General features: G+C 43.7%; 1 protein-coding gene across 2 annotated transcripts; it reads right to left on the minus strand.

The window, feature by feature from the left end:
- Positions 1–940: 940 nt before the first annotated feature.
- TREML4 (triggering receptor expressed on myeloid cells-like 4) lies at positions 941–10017 on the minus strand. 2 transcript variants are annotated; one of them, XM_011943981.1, is made up of 6 exons: positions 9850–10017; positions 9295–9639; positions 8756–8806; positions 8205–8265; positions 2702–2833; positions 941–2261 (listed from the first exon to the last, which is right to left on the minus strand). In XM_011943981.1, exons 1-5 carry the CDS (start codon positions 9908–9910, stop codon positions 2737–2739), a joined length of 615 nt encoding a protein of 204 aa, XP_011799371.1. In that variant the 5' UTR covers positions 9911–10017; the 3' UTR covers positions 941–2261; positions 2702–2736. The 2 variants fall into 2 exon arrangements, with proteins under 2 accessions (XP_011799371.1, XP_011799379.1); XM_011943989.1 differs by having other exon boundaries at positions 2215–2256; positions 9850–10002.
- Between the last annotated feature and the right edge of the window lie 5422 nt (positions 10018–15439).

Raw genomic sequence — 15439 nt, forward strand, 5'->3', positions numbered from 1 at the left:
CAGGGGTACCTAAGAGACCTGTGAAAAGGCACATTGGATGAATTGATGGATGGATAAGTGGTTGATTTAATGGATAAACTATTTGGAAGTGGGTGGATGGATGAATGGGTTAGATGTTAGCTTATGACAGAATTTACCACCTGCTTGAAAATTGTGGTTAAGGGAATTATGACAATTTTGAGGCCAAGGATGTTAAGAAAAAATATTTAAAAGTATAGCTAAATGCTAGCTCTTAGCATCTGATTAAAGAAGACCTATTTTTATTTAGTCCATTTTTATCACACTACCAATGTTTTTTAAGTGAAGCTCAATATTTCCATACTACAAGTGAACTTCTCCCAACCCACTGCAGTTGTAAAAGTTCAATACATCAAGAAAGGATTGGGGTCAGCCACATACGACTGAAAACCAAATAGCAGTGGCTTCAAGACACAATTGTTTAATTTTAGGTATCATTTTAATTATGAAAATTTCCAAGCATACCCAAAAGTAGAGATAATCATATATCTAGCCCCACGTAGCATCACTCAGCTACATTTATTTTTGCCGTCCATTTTTTTTTTATTGGCAATACCATTCCAAGGGTTGTGCTATGTACTTCACATAGACTCAAAGAAAACACATAATCGCTAGCGTCTAGATTCTTGGTTCAGGCAACACAAGCTGGCAGTATTAATTAGATGTCTGAGATCCTACAACCCAGCTGATGCCACCTGTGTATAAGTCCTAAAGGAAGTCTCAGATGATTCCACAAGAGAACGTGAAGGAGGGTATTCATCACAGCATTACTTACAATATAAAGAAGTGAAGGCAAAAAAGTACATGCACGCTGGGTTGGGAATGATGCACTATGGGATATGTACACAACGGAATAAGTACTGAAAAAAAGTGGACTGTGTATATGTGCCCAGCAAGGAGTAAGACAAGCATATGAAAAAGGTCTATCACGATTTCTTCTAAGTAAGTTTAAACATAGTCACAAAAAAAAATACTGCATGTTTTATAAGAATACATTCAAATTTAAAGTTACATGTCAAACGCATTAGGGTGGTTGTCTCAGAGAGGAAGGCAAGTGGAAATAAGGAATGAAGATTAAAAAAATAAAGAAACAAAGCAAAAGTGATGCCTCTCACAGATAGGTGATGATCATGTGGCAGGAGCTGAGATATACATGAAGAGACTTTTGTTTGATGTCCAGTCCCCAAAAGAGCAAACGAAAATGGTGCTCTATTTATAGTGGTCTTTTTCAGGGCTGGCATTCAGCTGCTATGCACTGGTACCTCAAACTGGTTGTTCATGGTGGACCCCCATTCTGAGTGGTCAATCCCAGTCTCACTAGATGTTAGTTGGAAATGATTGTACCTATTCTTGCTTCATAAATGTGTGCTCCTCTTCTCTTCCCTAAAACATTTATCTTTCACCCACCGTCAATTATCATTAGTTCAACTTGATTTTCTCTTTTAGGCTATGAATCTCACATGTTAAGTAAACAGAATTTGGGCCCCAGATTATCAGATTCCATTTATGATGAATGTTCTGGGTCCTGTTTTAGGCTACTGAGTAGCCTGCTCATGTCATTTTAACTCATCTAATTTTTTCTTTTACTTCTAGATCTTCTTCAGCTTTCAGTCTGCTGATTACAGCCTTTCTTAGTTTCAATTTTATCATTTAATTTAAGTCATTTCTCTCTCATTTAGGATATCCGAGGTGGGAGGAGAGGAAGTTGAGGGGATACACCTGCTTTCTTGCTCAGCTGCCCCTGACACATTTCAGTTCAGAAGCTGAATTTAATTAAGCACAAGAGGAAATTCATAGGACTCTCGGGCAGACCACAGGCAACAAACAGGGAAAATGTGAGGGATCCTGGAGACCTGCCCGGGCGGGGTTGAGAGAACCAAAGAGTGCTGGAGAGGAGACCAGGCGCTGCTGAAGATGCTGAGCTGGGCATTGACCCGGATGCAGAAACCCCCGCCCCAGGTCTTCCCAATGGCAGAAGGCAGGGCAGCGGAAGTAGATCTAAGAGGGTTCCGGGCAGGGGTGAGGGATCACCACCGGGGAGATACGGAGCTGAAAGTTCTCCCCAACAGGCTTAGTGCTGGCCTTTCCTCACGGGGAGGTGGGGCCTGATGCTTAGGGCAGCTCCCAATAGCTGGGCAGGGGAAGAACTGGGATTCATCCTGGATCCACGCTGTGGCTCATGCACCCAAGGGTCCTGGGACAAGACTGTGCTGGGACAATCAGAAACCTCCCTCACGGCTGTCCTGAGACGGGGCAAGAGGGGGAAAGTCATGAATGGAAGTGATGTTTTTCTGATCCTTTGTCTCACCCTGTCCCTGTTACCTGTTACTCCTTTTCCCGCCCCTCCCCCCACTTCTCCCAGTCCCCTGCTACCTTCCCTTTCCCTTCCTGTCTCCTAAACCTTCTACCCAGGCACTCTCAGCTTTGTCCTCCTGGTCTTTTTTCCTCTTAGGACAGAGACACAGGCAGAGCCCTGGGATGGGACTCCCAGAAAACCTCTGTCTCTTTCTAAGGTCTGCGTCTGCAGGAAGGCAGAGATTGCAAGGAAACAGATATTTAAATTGTTCCCAGCTGTCATTTTTCCTGGCTCTGTGATCTGTCTGCTTCTTCCTAGCCATCTTTCTAGGAACAGAATCTGGCCCCAGCTCCGTTGCCCCCCAGACCAAATCCAGGCCCCTCTCACCTGTGGCACCTGCAGGTCAGGAACACAAACAGGACTCACAGCATCAGGCCCTTGGCCATGAGGAGTCCACACAGCACAGAGACCAGCAAACTGGGGCCACCTGAGCCAAGGCAGGCGGGGGCACTTGATTTCCTACAGGGAGGAAGGAGAAAGGAGGACGGACTTGGGCCAGGATGTCACCACCTCCTGTGGTGTCCCTAAGCCAGGGAGGCCCTTTGTGGTTGAAGCTGTTTGTAGAAGGGCTCACCCTGAACTGACTATGACACAGGGGCGTGGGGCAGGAGCCACAGAGGTCTCTGGGACTGAGAGGGGATCCGGTCAGAAGGAACCTCAAAGTCTTGAATGGAGGAAAAAACTGGCCAGGGGAAGAACAAGGGATTGGAGTTCAGGGAAGGGGAGGGTTAGAGCCAGGGGAGCAGGAATTCTCCCTAACCAGGTCAGGTAGGACCGGACCATCAGGAGCCTCTTAGGAATCAGAGCCAAGTGCATCTTCAAGACAAGCCAAGATATCACACCTGAGGGAATGAGGCCTAGAGACTGCACAGGACCTGACCAGACCCTTAGGAGCAATGACAACACAGACCTAGACCTCCTGTCTGTTGGTCCCAGGGGTCCTCCCTGGTCCCCTCTGTGTAGCCCCCACTCCTGGCCTGCCTAGCTCTGATTCTAGGAATACCCTGTCCCAGCAAATCTGCTTTTCTCTTGTAGCCTCAGTAACTTTCTGCTTCAGTGTTACTTAATATATAGTAAAGTCAGTGACCTCTTTTTATTTTCACTTTTTCATGGTTGACTTAGCTACGCATGTATATTCTTTTTTTCTGTATAATTTTAGAGTAAATTTTTCAAGTTCTTTACAAAAGTAAACAAGTTGTGTTTGGGATTACATTTGAAGACTCTTTAATTTGGGAGAAATTGACATCTTTACAATGTTACTGCCTCTTCCAAAGTCATGGATTATTTCTATTTATTCAGCTCATGTGTCATTTTTTAGCATTTTATACTTTTCTCCAAATAGGTCGTGGTTAAATTAATTCTTTCTAGAAACTTTATAGACTGTGACTGTAATGAAAACTATCTTATTTTTCTAAATGATTATTCCTCATAGCAATCTATTTGTAATATATGTCAGTTGATTTTGTCTCTGGCAGCCTTGCTAAACTCTGTTGTGCCAACTAATAGTTTGTTGTTTCTCATTCTTTTTCTAGGTAGATGATCCCATCATCTGCAAGTCATGACAGTTTTTCCTCTTCTTGTCTAATCTTCTTTCTTGTAACCTGTTTTGCTTTCCTTCAAGCATTGATCAGAACCTCTAATATTTTAGAAGACATTTATGGTAGCTGTGAAAATCCTTAATTTGAGTTTATACCTCCAATAAGTAATCTTTATTGTAATCATTGGTGTACAATCTTTACCAAGTTTTCTGTTTTTATTTCTATTTTATTAAGAGCCTTTTCATATAACACAAATGTGCAGAATATTCCCAAATGCTTTTTGTGCAGCAGTTGACTTTTTTTCCTGTAGTTTATGAATTTGGTTGACTTATATTAATAGATTTTGTAAAGTTGAACAATCCTTTTTGTTCTGTGATAAAACTCTCCTTGGTTATAATCAGTCTTCTTTTCAATGCACTCTTGAATTCAGTTAGCTAATGGTAATTTGGGGATTGACCCCATGTGCATCAGATAAATGAACCTGTAATGTAATTTTTTTGTATCCCCTTTAATTAGTTCTGAGATTTTGATGACACTAACCTGTTCAAATGACCTGGGCCGTTTTTGCTTCTTTTCTATTTTCTGCAACATCTAGTATGAAATATATATCAAACGTTTCTTTAAAAATTGGGTTTCCTGAAAACCATGTGAGTCTTGAATTTTCTGTGAGGATGGGTCTCATCAACCATTTCAGTTTTCCTATTTATTCATCTATTGAAATCTGTTTCTTCTTGTGTTAATCTTGGCAGTTTATATTGTTAGGAAATTGTGTGCTTCTAGGATTTAAAACAACAAGATTTTATTCAGGATATATTTATTTTAAAATCTCTGTAGAATGAGTGCGTGGTTATTTTCTTCTTTTTCTTTGATTTGTTGTTTATTCATTATCTTCTTTTGTCATTTTTCTTTGATTTGTTGTTTATTCATTATCTTCTTTTGTCTTGGCAAGAACATGTCTATCTTAGTAAACTTTTAAAGAACAAATTATGAATTTCTGTGATCTCCTTTCTCAATCATTTAATTACATGATTCTTTGGACTTGCTCTGAAGCTCATGTTCCATCTTCTTGAGATGCTTCCTTAGCTCATTAATTTGAAAGCTTTCATGTTTTCCAACAAATGTATTCAAAGGTACTGATTACTCCCTAATATTGTATGCCTCATACTTTTTGATATATAGTGGTCATATTATAATTTATTGCATACTTAAACATTCATATATGAATGTATTAGTAAATAGTTTGAAAAGTGCTATTTTATCTTTACTTCTCTTATGCATTCCTAATGTCATTGCATTAGGTTTGGAGAATATATTCTGTGTCATACTGATTCTTTAGAATTTCTTCACGCTTCTTATATGTCCTCATACAAGGTGTCCTTTTGTAAATACATTCCATGTATTTGAAAGAATGTATACTATCTGTTTTTATTATGTAGAGGGTTATAAACATATATATGTGCACTCATACACTATATTTATGAATACTGTATTTTATAAAACATACATAATATATGGAATCTGGCTGCACAGCAGGAGGGTAGTGGCTGGTGAGCAAGGGAAGCCTCATAGTATTTATAGCCTCCCCATCACACTCATCACTGCCTGAGCTCCGCCTCCTGTTAGATTAGTGGTGGCTTTACATTCTTGTAGTAGCATGAACCCTATTATGAACATGTGAGGTTTCTAGGTTGCACGTCCCTTAGGAAAATCAAATGCCTGATCATCTGCCACTGTTTCCCATCACCCCCAGATAGGACTGTCTAGTTGCAAGAAAACAAGCTCAGAGCTCCCACAGACTCTACGTTATGGTGAGTTGTATAATTATTTCATTATATAGTAAAATGTAATAATAATATAAATAAAGTGCACAATAAATGTTATGCGCTTGAGTCATCCTGAAACCACTGCCCACCTCCAAGTCCACAGAAAAATTGTCTTCTGCGAAGCCAATCTCTGGTGCCATAAAGGTTAGGGACTGCTGGTCTAGAATGTTATTTTTCAATGCCCATGAATGTATTTTCTCTTGTTCTTCATTTTGCTCTTAGCTGCCGTTTCTATGAATTAAAAAGATAAAAATAAACTTTCCCAAGATACTGGGCACACTTACTCCCTCACTTCTAGCAGCGTCTCCATTGTTTATTTTTCATCCTAGCTGAATCCTTCCTCCAGGACTGTTTTCAATGGGGATCTCTGCATGTGGCAAACCTTCTGAGACCTTGAGAATCCAGAGGTTTTATGATTTCACATTGGAGTGACAATTTGGCTGAATACAAAACACTGGATACAAAGTTTTTCTTTAGTGCTTTAGAAATATTACTCAATGGACTTCTTTAGTGTTCCTCTTAAGAAGTCTAATTCGTATTCTTTTGTAGGTGATCTGAAAGCATTCAGACATTTCCCTCTGCTTTTTAAGTTCTTCCCTTTTACATAACGGATGTAGAGGTATTTTTGTGTGTGTGTTGGCTGTTTTCCCCTATTTGGCAATGTATGAATCTTTTCAATTTCAGATCTTTTCTTCTATAATTTTGAAAAACTTTCCTGGATTCCTTCTTCAAATATTTCTTTCTTTCATCCTTTACCTCCCACAGGGGTTCTTGATACCCATACATTAGTACATCTACTCTTTTCCTTCATGTCTCTTAACTTCTCTTTGATTTTTAAATCTTCAGTTCTTTCCAGGAACTTCTGTGAGAATTCCTCAACTTCTTACAGCTCATTGGCCAGCCACGACCATCCTTCATCACATATATTGTGGTCTATAATATTTTTCATAACTATGATTAGCATTTGGCTCTTTTTTTCCAATGGATCGTCCTCATGATCCACATAGTTCATGTTTCCCCTCACCCCTTTAGCCAGACTGATCACAGGTACTTAAGTTCCGGGGGAATGGGCAGTTCCCGTAGTTCTGCTTCACAGGTTTCTATTGTTGGGTGTGTTGCCATTCTTTTAAGGTAGTGCTTCTACTAAGAAACCTAGGTATTTTGGCTTGTGAGTTCAGATTCCACTGGGCATATTAGATACGGATCTGGTAATGGGGAAGAACGGAAGACTAAATCCTCTAGCCGTTGAGGGTTAAAAATGAGAGGAAAAAGTCCTAAAGCAACAGTCCCCAACATTTTTGGCACCTGGGAACTGTTTTGTGGAAGACAAATTTTCTACGGACGTGAGAGTTGAGATGGTTTCAGGATGATTAAAGCACATTATATTTATTGTGCACTTTATTTCTATTATTATTATGTTGTAATATATAATGAAATAATTATACAACTCAACGTAATGTAGAATCTGTGGGAGCCCTGAACTTGATTTCCTACAACTGGATGGTCCCATCTGGGAGTGATGGGAGATAGTGACAGATCATTAGCCATTCAATTATCATAAGGAGCATGCAACCTAGAACCCTCGCATGCACAGTTCACAACAGGGTTCATGCTGCTGTGAGCATCTAATGCTGCCACTGATTTGACAGGAGGCAGAGCTCAGGCGGCAATGCAAGCTATGGAAAGAGGCTGTAATTCAGATGAACTTCAGTGGTTCGCCAGTCACTCCCTAATATATGGCCCAATTTCTAACAGGCTTGGGGACCACTGCCCTAGAGCACAAGACCCCAGGGACCCCCATTAGCTGCCATGCTTGTTCTCTGGTTAGGGCTTCACCTTCAAACTCCCTGAGAGATAGTCTGTTTGTAATCTACCCGCACTGGAGTTTGCAGGAGGAGAGGGCTAGGGAGCAAATGCTCTGGCAGTTGGTTGTCTATTTTCATCAAGCGCTCATGGCTTTTGCTGTGCTCCATGGTCCCCTAGAGCACCTGTGACCTAGTCTATTGCAGCCTATTCCTACAGTGAAGGGGAGGCCGTGATGGCCTCAAAACCCATGACTACAAAGTTAGAAGAATTTAAGAGCATTCCTCTCATCTTTCTCTGGCTGACATCTCTAGCCACCATCTGCCCCAGGCTGCAGTCACTGTATTCACACTCACCCTTCAACACACCAACACGGCCTCCAGTTTCCACATTTTCTGGTTCCATTTTGTCTCATCGCAGAAATCCATGTTGAACTGTCTTTTCCATGGTTCCTCCACAATTAACAACCTGCATCCTCTTCCCCTTTCCTCTCTACCAAACTTGGAGTCATGGCCTGGGGGCTCCACTGCTGTAACCTATGCCCCAACCCACCCAACCCACCAGAGAAGGATCCTTGCATGCCCTGGACCTGATTTGAAGGTTCAGGAGCTAATCAGGTCCTCCCTTCCCAAGACCTCCCTCCCATTGTTAAAATATCTGACCTACCTGGTCTGAGAGCCATTGATGGAGGGATGGCTAGAGGTCCCCTCTGGAGAAGTGATCAGAACTAAGGAGGACACAAAGAAGACAGTGGCTGCCCAGGGGACCAGAATAAAGAATGGGATTGGGTCCCAAAACTGTGAGAGGAAAGGGAGAGGGACCAGAGGTAGCTCATAAGGGTCCCTCAGGCTAAGGGTAACTGAGGCCTGAAATCTCCATACCCAGCTAAAGTTAAGTCTGGCACTGTCCTCTCCATGCTGGCGGGAGGCCAGTGGCAGGAGGGCTGGGACACACGTGTGCAAGGTGTCCCATATGGACTTCCCTCTAGGGACACCCACCCAACATCGTGAGAACATAGCGATCTTCTGATCACATCAGATAGTGCATGTTTCTCTCCCTAGGAGTCAGTGGGCCCTGAAGGTAACTTCCCACTGGCCCAGGCCCCAAGAGATCAGTCCTCAGAGGTAGTCCTCCCTGGTTTCCCCTTCCCTGAATCTGAGGCTCCCAAGCTGCCTGGTGACCCTTCTAATCTCCCCCCACTGAGGCCTCCAACCTACCTGTGCTTGTTGCGAGCCGGGGGAAAGTCCACATAGGAGACGTTGTTGGGGCTAAAGAAAAAAGCAGACAATGACTCTCCAGGGGCCCAGAAGAGAGTGGGGTCTACCCCATATATGAGAGGAGGTAGGGGCCCAGAGCTAGACCCTCAGGATGTCTTAGGCCGGGAGTATCCTGTGCCTCAGATCTGCATAACAGAGCTGTGGGTGTGTGTGTGTGTTAGTGTGTGTGTGTGTGTGTGTGTGTGAAAAGAAGAGTTGTGGGTGTGCCTATGTAACACAAAGAGAGACGCAGAATGACAGAGAGACTGTGTCTCTGTCCAGGGATCTCTGGGGGTATCTTCCCAACAGTTGAGGCCAGGATGTGCCAGGTGAAGGAGAGGTGAGAGTCCATGTCCAGGGACAGGATCTTTGCTCCCCTCGGGTCAGAGCAGAAGACCTGGCAGGATGGGGGATGATAGAGGCATGGGAGGGGGTGCATGACATTTCCTTCAGGTCCCTGGGGGGTGGCACAGAGGTATTTCCTCAAGAAAAGCGCTCACCTGGAGACACCACCAGATTGATATCTCTAAGAACAGTGATGACTTTTTTGGAAGTGTTGTAAATTCCACACCAGTAGAATCCCGAGTCGTTCTGTGTCAGCTGAATCATGGTGATGTTGAAGAAGCCAGTGTCGGGCTCATCCCAGATTGTGTAACGAGACTTCTGAACTGCTGTCCAGGGCTTGGAGCTGGTGACAAGTATGGTACACTGATCTGGAGATGTCTGCTGACACCAGGTCTTGGACTGATAGGGTCCTGTCTTGGGTGAGTACTGGCATTGCAGGAGGAGGGTCTGTCCTGGGTGTTTGTGGAGTTCTTCAGGCATGGTGCCGTTTACCCAGGAACCTGCAGAAAGATGCGGAGGTCAGAGCTCTGAAGGGACCCAACCTCCCCCATCACAGGCTCGGGAAGGGGAGAGGGAACTACTTCTGATGCCCACACATGGAAGAGGGCCCCTAAATTCTTTCCTGTGGTCACAGAGCCACGCTGCTTCCCTGCCCCACTCATTCTTCATCCCACTCCTTATACCCCCTGCCCTCCTTCCTTCCATGTCACCTGAGGCCAGGAGCAGCAGCAGCACAGGTGGAAGCAGTGGGTGTGGACCCTCCCAGGCCATTCCAGCCCAAATCTGTTTCTGACAGTGGAGGAGAGGATAAAAAAGGGAGTCCTCTCAGGAGAGGGAGTCAGATGCTCTGCTTGATTCTGCCCCAGGTTCCCAGTGTCTCTTATCTGGGAAAATTGAGGAAGGTCAATGCCTTGACTGAAATGGTCGGCCTGGGAGGGCGGGCTCTGCAGACCAGGGGAGGAGGGGCAGCCAGGCCTGGACAGCAGCCATCTGCTACAGGGCCTGTCTCTGGGCCTGGTCACCTCAGACCTCCTGCCTTTTACTGAACTTCTCCCTGCATCTGCTGCTTTATGCCTTCCAGCCCATCATACTGCTCTTCTGTTGCTAGGGGCAGCTCTCAGGATGGCCAAGAATAAAGCTGGTGAATAAAGCTGAGTCATCCCTCCTTCCTTCTCTCTATGCACTTCCTATAGGTGGTCAGGGCACTTGGAGGCATAACCAGACACCTGAGTCCTTCTGGTCTCAGCCATGGTGAATTGATGATGAGTTTTGATCATGGGACATTTTGTAGAGGGCAAATTTTAATCCCAGGAATTATAAGATGTACCCTGGAAATGGTGGGGCCAGGAGAGCAGGGAGGAAAGAGAGTGCTGGTCAGGGATATTTGGAGGGGAAGGCAGGCAGGAGTGGATCAGTTATGGGAGCTTGGGATCATCTCAATCAGTGCTTGTTGGATGAATACATGAGTGGATGAAAGAACAACATGTGTGTAAAATGTACGGTAGAAGAAAATGGCCAAAGTGAGAACTATCTAGCAACAAAATCAAGTGGTGCTGGATTACCACTCAATGTGTATATTAAAACTCTAGGAGTCCATGCTGATGTAAGTAAATGACTGAATAAAGAACTGCAGGAGAATAGACAAATATCCCATGTATAAGGATCCTGCTGTGTTCAGAATGTTAGTGTTTCTCCACCTCGTATATTCAAACTTAATTTCCATGTGATAGCGTTAAGAGGTGGGATCTTGTGGGAAAATCTGGTCATGAGGGTGTCACCCTCAAGAATGAGATTAATGCCCTTATACCAAAGATTGCAGGAAGCAGATTTGCCCTGTCTGCCATGTAAGGACAGTGTTCACACCTTCAGTCAACTGAGGTTACTGCAAGAAAGCACCACCTTGGAAGCAGAGAGCAGCCCTCAGCAGATAACAAATCCACTGACACCTTCATCTTTGACTTCCCAGACTCCAGAACTTTGAGAAAGAGATTTCTATTATGTATAAAGTCCCCAGTGTAAGGCATCTTCTCATAGCAGCCTGAAGGAACTGAGAGAGATTGCAAACAACTCTTATAGGTTCTGCTCTCAAGGGGGAGTGTAAATTCCCACTGCTAAAGCATGGGCTATGCAGGTGACTTTCCTCCAGAGGACAGCATGGGGAAGGAGGAGAAGAGTAAATGTACAGTGGAGAAACCTCACACTTACTGTGGCAGCCAGGCAACCAAGATGCAGAACCACAGGGATAACTCTGGTTGTTAGAATGTGTCATTGACTTGATGTGATGACAGGGCAATTAGCTGTGCAGACTCCTTCCCCAAAGCCACTAGCCCCAGGAGAAAAACATCAAACAAATTCCACATGAGGGACATTCTACAGAATACCTGAGCAGCATTCCTCTAAACTGTCAAGGCCATCAAAACTAAGAAATAATTCGCAGAATCTGCCATGGATAAGAGGAGCCTAAGCAGACATGAAGACTAAAAGCAATGTGGTGTCCTAGGTGGGATCCTGGAGCACAGAAAGTACATGAGGTAAAAGCCAGGGAAATCTGAGTGAAGTAAGGACTTCAATTAATAAAATCTACCACAGAAACAGAGTAGAATAGCATTAGCAGAGGCTGGGGATTGGACAGACTGGGTAGGTATTGTTGAAGAAACACAATTTAAGTTAGACAGAAAAAATAAGTTCAAGAGATCTATTGCACAGTATGGTGAGTGCAGTTCATAACTATGAATTGTACACTTGAAAATGACAGAGAGGGGCTGGGTGCGGTGGCTCAAGCCTGTAATCCCAGCACTTTGGGAGGCCGAGACGGGCGGATCACGAGGTCAGGAGATCGAGACCATCCTGGCTAACACGGTGAAACCCCGTCTCTACTAAAAAATATAAAAACTAGCCGGGCGTGGTGGCCGGCGCCTGTAGTCCCAGCTACTCGGGAGGCTGAGGCAGGAGAATGGCGTGAACCCGGGAGGCGGAGCTTGCAGTGAGTTGAGATCCGGCCACTGTACTCCAGCCTGGGTGACAGCGAGACTCTGTCTCCAAAAAAAAAAAAAATGACAGACAGTAGATTTTAAATGCTCTCACCACAAAAAAGTTAAGTGTATGTGGTATTGCTTGATTTAGTAATTTCACAGTTAATACACACATCAAACTATCCTACCATGCACTATAAATACATGAGTTCTACTCATCAATTTTGTAAAATTATAGTAATGTATCAATATCAACTCATTAATTGTGAGATACATAGCATACTAGTGGACTATATTAATAATAGAAGACATTGAACATAGCACATCAGGGATGTGTGCAATACCTACACAACTCTTCAGTGAATCTGAAAGCATTCTAAGTGTAAAAGATTGATTTTAATATGTATAGAAATGATTTACCCAAAGCATATGAATAATCGCTTGATACATAACAAACAGCAAAGTTTTAAGAAATCTTAGTATGGCTAGGTGGAAAGCACAGTGACTGCAATGACTGCAGCTATTCAAGGGATTCGTTCATCCCAGGTCTGCTTGCTGCTCTGCACAGTGGCCATGGATATGTCCCTGTAGGTGTGGAATTCACAGGGCTGGTTTTTCCTTAGTGTTACATCAGCGAGCTCTCCCTCGGTGCGTTCAGTCTTCATGGTGTCTGGTTGAGATAACAGGATCACTTCAACACCCTAAAATGGGCGGGAATTTCGGTCTTCTGAAGACCCACTTGTCCCTGGTCCTGCTGTGGAATAGAGCCCCCAGGAGCCCAAGGAAGAAGGACAAGAGGCAGGAGGAGGTGAGAACTTGGAGTTTCTGAGGAAGAGGACCACGAGGCCTGGAGCCCAACCTGTCATTAGGCACGAGGAGGATAGTTAAGTAAGAGAGAAAAAAAGGAGCAGAGATCTCCAGCTACTTCCTGCAAGTGGCCTTGTGCTCTCGTCACTGTCTGACCTAGCAGCTCAGCTACTTTGTCTAACTGGACTTCTCGGCTCAGGAAAAGGCCTCTGCCTGCATTAAGTTCTTATGATCGATGTTTACCACCGTCTCTAGCTTCCTACATGTCTAGACGCCATGGCCCCAGCACTGCCTGCCATGCGGGTCCTGCCTCAGACTGTGCTGGTGCTTGGCCCCCTTCCCAGTAAACTAACCTCACTTGAGTGGAGTCACATGGCAGCTCCTCTTGCTGAAGCTAATGTAGATGACTCCAGCCTGCACATCCCCATGCCCATGAGTACTTAGTGGCTGGCTGCACACTATGGCTCCTGATACTGTGCCATGTTGTACTGCTACCCTACAGTGCACACTCTTCCTTTCCAGCCACACTGTCAGTTTCCTGTGGGCCAGGACAGCTTCTCTCACTTCCAGAGCCCTGCCTTGCTCATCCCTGTGGTGTTGTCCCTGTGTTTTTGTTGGTCTGATATGGAAGGGGCCACAGAGCACATCTCCAGCTTCCTTCCCTTTTCACTGTGGAGTTTGAGCTGGAGAGTGCGGCAGGGACATGCCCAAGATTTCACAGAGAATGTCACAGCTGTGCTGGGCATTTGAACCTGGTCCTCGAACACATACCCAGTGCATACCCACTGCGGAGCTGCTCCATCCACCCTGACTTCAGGCAGTATGTCCTTAAGGTTTCTGAAATATACTATCCCAAAATATGCCACTTCAGCATAAGGATGATTTTGAGCTGAAGACAAGTGTGAACCAGCAGGTCCAAGCAAAATTCTCTGCCCTCCCCATATCTGCCTATAATCAGAGCATAAAATTCCCTTTTTGGATGTGTCCCCCACTTCTGGGGTAGAACAGCGCTCATAAAAGATGGAGAGTCAACACTGAGAGGAGTTTGCATAAACATCTTGCTAATTTAGCCCTTGTCTGTCATTAGTTCCCCCCATAGATTTCCTAGTCGCTTCCAAAGATAGGTTGCCCCTTGAAGCCCAGATCCCCTTTTCAATTGTAAAATGGTCTATGAACCCCTGGTTCTAACTGTTTATTTGAGTTTCATTTCTTTCCTGTGAACTCCCATGCACATAAATCTTAATAAAAATTGTATGCTTTTCCTCCTATTGATCTGCTTTTTGTTAGTTTAATTCACAGGCTCTCAGATGAAGATCCTAAGAAGGTAGAGGATGTTTTGCCTCCCTGACAGTACCCATCATCCATCCAAATGGCCTGCACAGGTAGGCCCAAAGATACGACCCTTATGGAGGAGACTCGGGGGATAAAGGACAAAGAGCTTGAGGTGCATACACACACACACACACACACACACACAAAGAAGAAGAAGAAAAATAGCAAGTCTTTCCTTGAGACAAAAGATCAGAAATACAATTTTTTTCCCTTTCAGAGGAAAAACTACTTTAAAGAAATAAAAACTATCAACCAAAGCACTCAGGAGGTGTCAAAGCATGTTGTGCTGTAAGATGTTTAATCTGTATTAATAAGAAGATAAATTTATAGTAAGGAGCTGAATGCTTTGTTGGCTGGCCAGTTATACTGAGGCAGAAGTCTATGCCTCAACGAAGCATGCCATCCTATATGTGGCAGTAACATCCTATATAATTTTCTGTGATGGTGGAGATGTTCTCACTCCCCGTCCATCATTGTAGCCAGTAGCCATGCAGTTGTTGAGCACCTGTCATGTGGCAAGTGTAACTGAGGGACTGAATGTTTATTTTTTATTCAACTTTCATTAATTTACTCTTTACTTTTTATTTGTTTTTGTTATTGACACCTAATAATTGTACATATTTGTGGGAATACATAGTGTTTTGATACACATAATGTAGAGTTTTCAGATCAGGATAATTAGCATATCCATCATCTCAAACATTTATCATTTCTCTGTGTTGAGAATATTCAATATCCTCTCTCTATTTGAGAATATATAATATATTATTGTAACTATAGTCATGCAACAGTGGTATAGAACACCTAGACCATACGCTTCCTCTCTAGCTGTAATTTTGTATCCTTTAACAAATCTCTGCCTATCCCCCTTATCCTTTTCCTTACCATTGTCAGCCTCTAGTAACCTCTGTTCTACTCTTTACTCCATGAGATCAGCAGTTTTAGCTTCCACATCTGAGTAACAACATGCTGCGTTTTACTTTCTGTTCCTCCTTATTTCATTTAACATAATGCCCTCCAGGGTCATCCATATTGTTGCAAATGACTGGATTTTATTCTTCTATGGCTGAATAATATTCTCTTGTGCATTTATGTCACATTTTCATTATCTGTTCATTTTTCATTTGGGTTGATTCCCCATCTTGGCGATTGTGACTAGTCCTGCAATCAACATGGTGGTGTAGATATT

This window comes from Colobus angolensis, unplaced genomic scaffold (genome assembly GCF_000951035.1).
Source record: "Colobus angolensis palliatus isolate OR3802 unplaced genomic scaffold, Cang.pa_1.0 Scaffold105, whole genome shotgun sequence".
In the NCBI taxonomy this organism is placed as follows: domain Eukaryota; kingdom Metazoa; phylum Chordata; class Mammalia; order Primates; family Cercopithecidae; genus Colobus; species Colobus angolensis.

Coding starts and splice junctions, on each gene's coding strand:
- TREML4 (XM_011943981.1), bottom strand. CDS start 9,910: ATGGCCTGGGAGGGTCCACACCCACTGCTTCCACCTGTGCTGCTGCTG. Junction 8,266..8,755: donor CCGGCTCGCAACAAGCACAG/GTAGGTTGGAGG, acceptor TGTCCTCCTTAG/TTCTGATCACTTCTCCAGAG. Junction 2,834..8,204: donor ATCAATGGCTCTCAGACCAG/GTAGGTCAGATA, acceptor TCCTCCCTGTAG/GAAATCAAGTGCCCCCGCCT.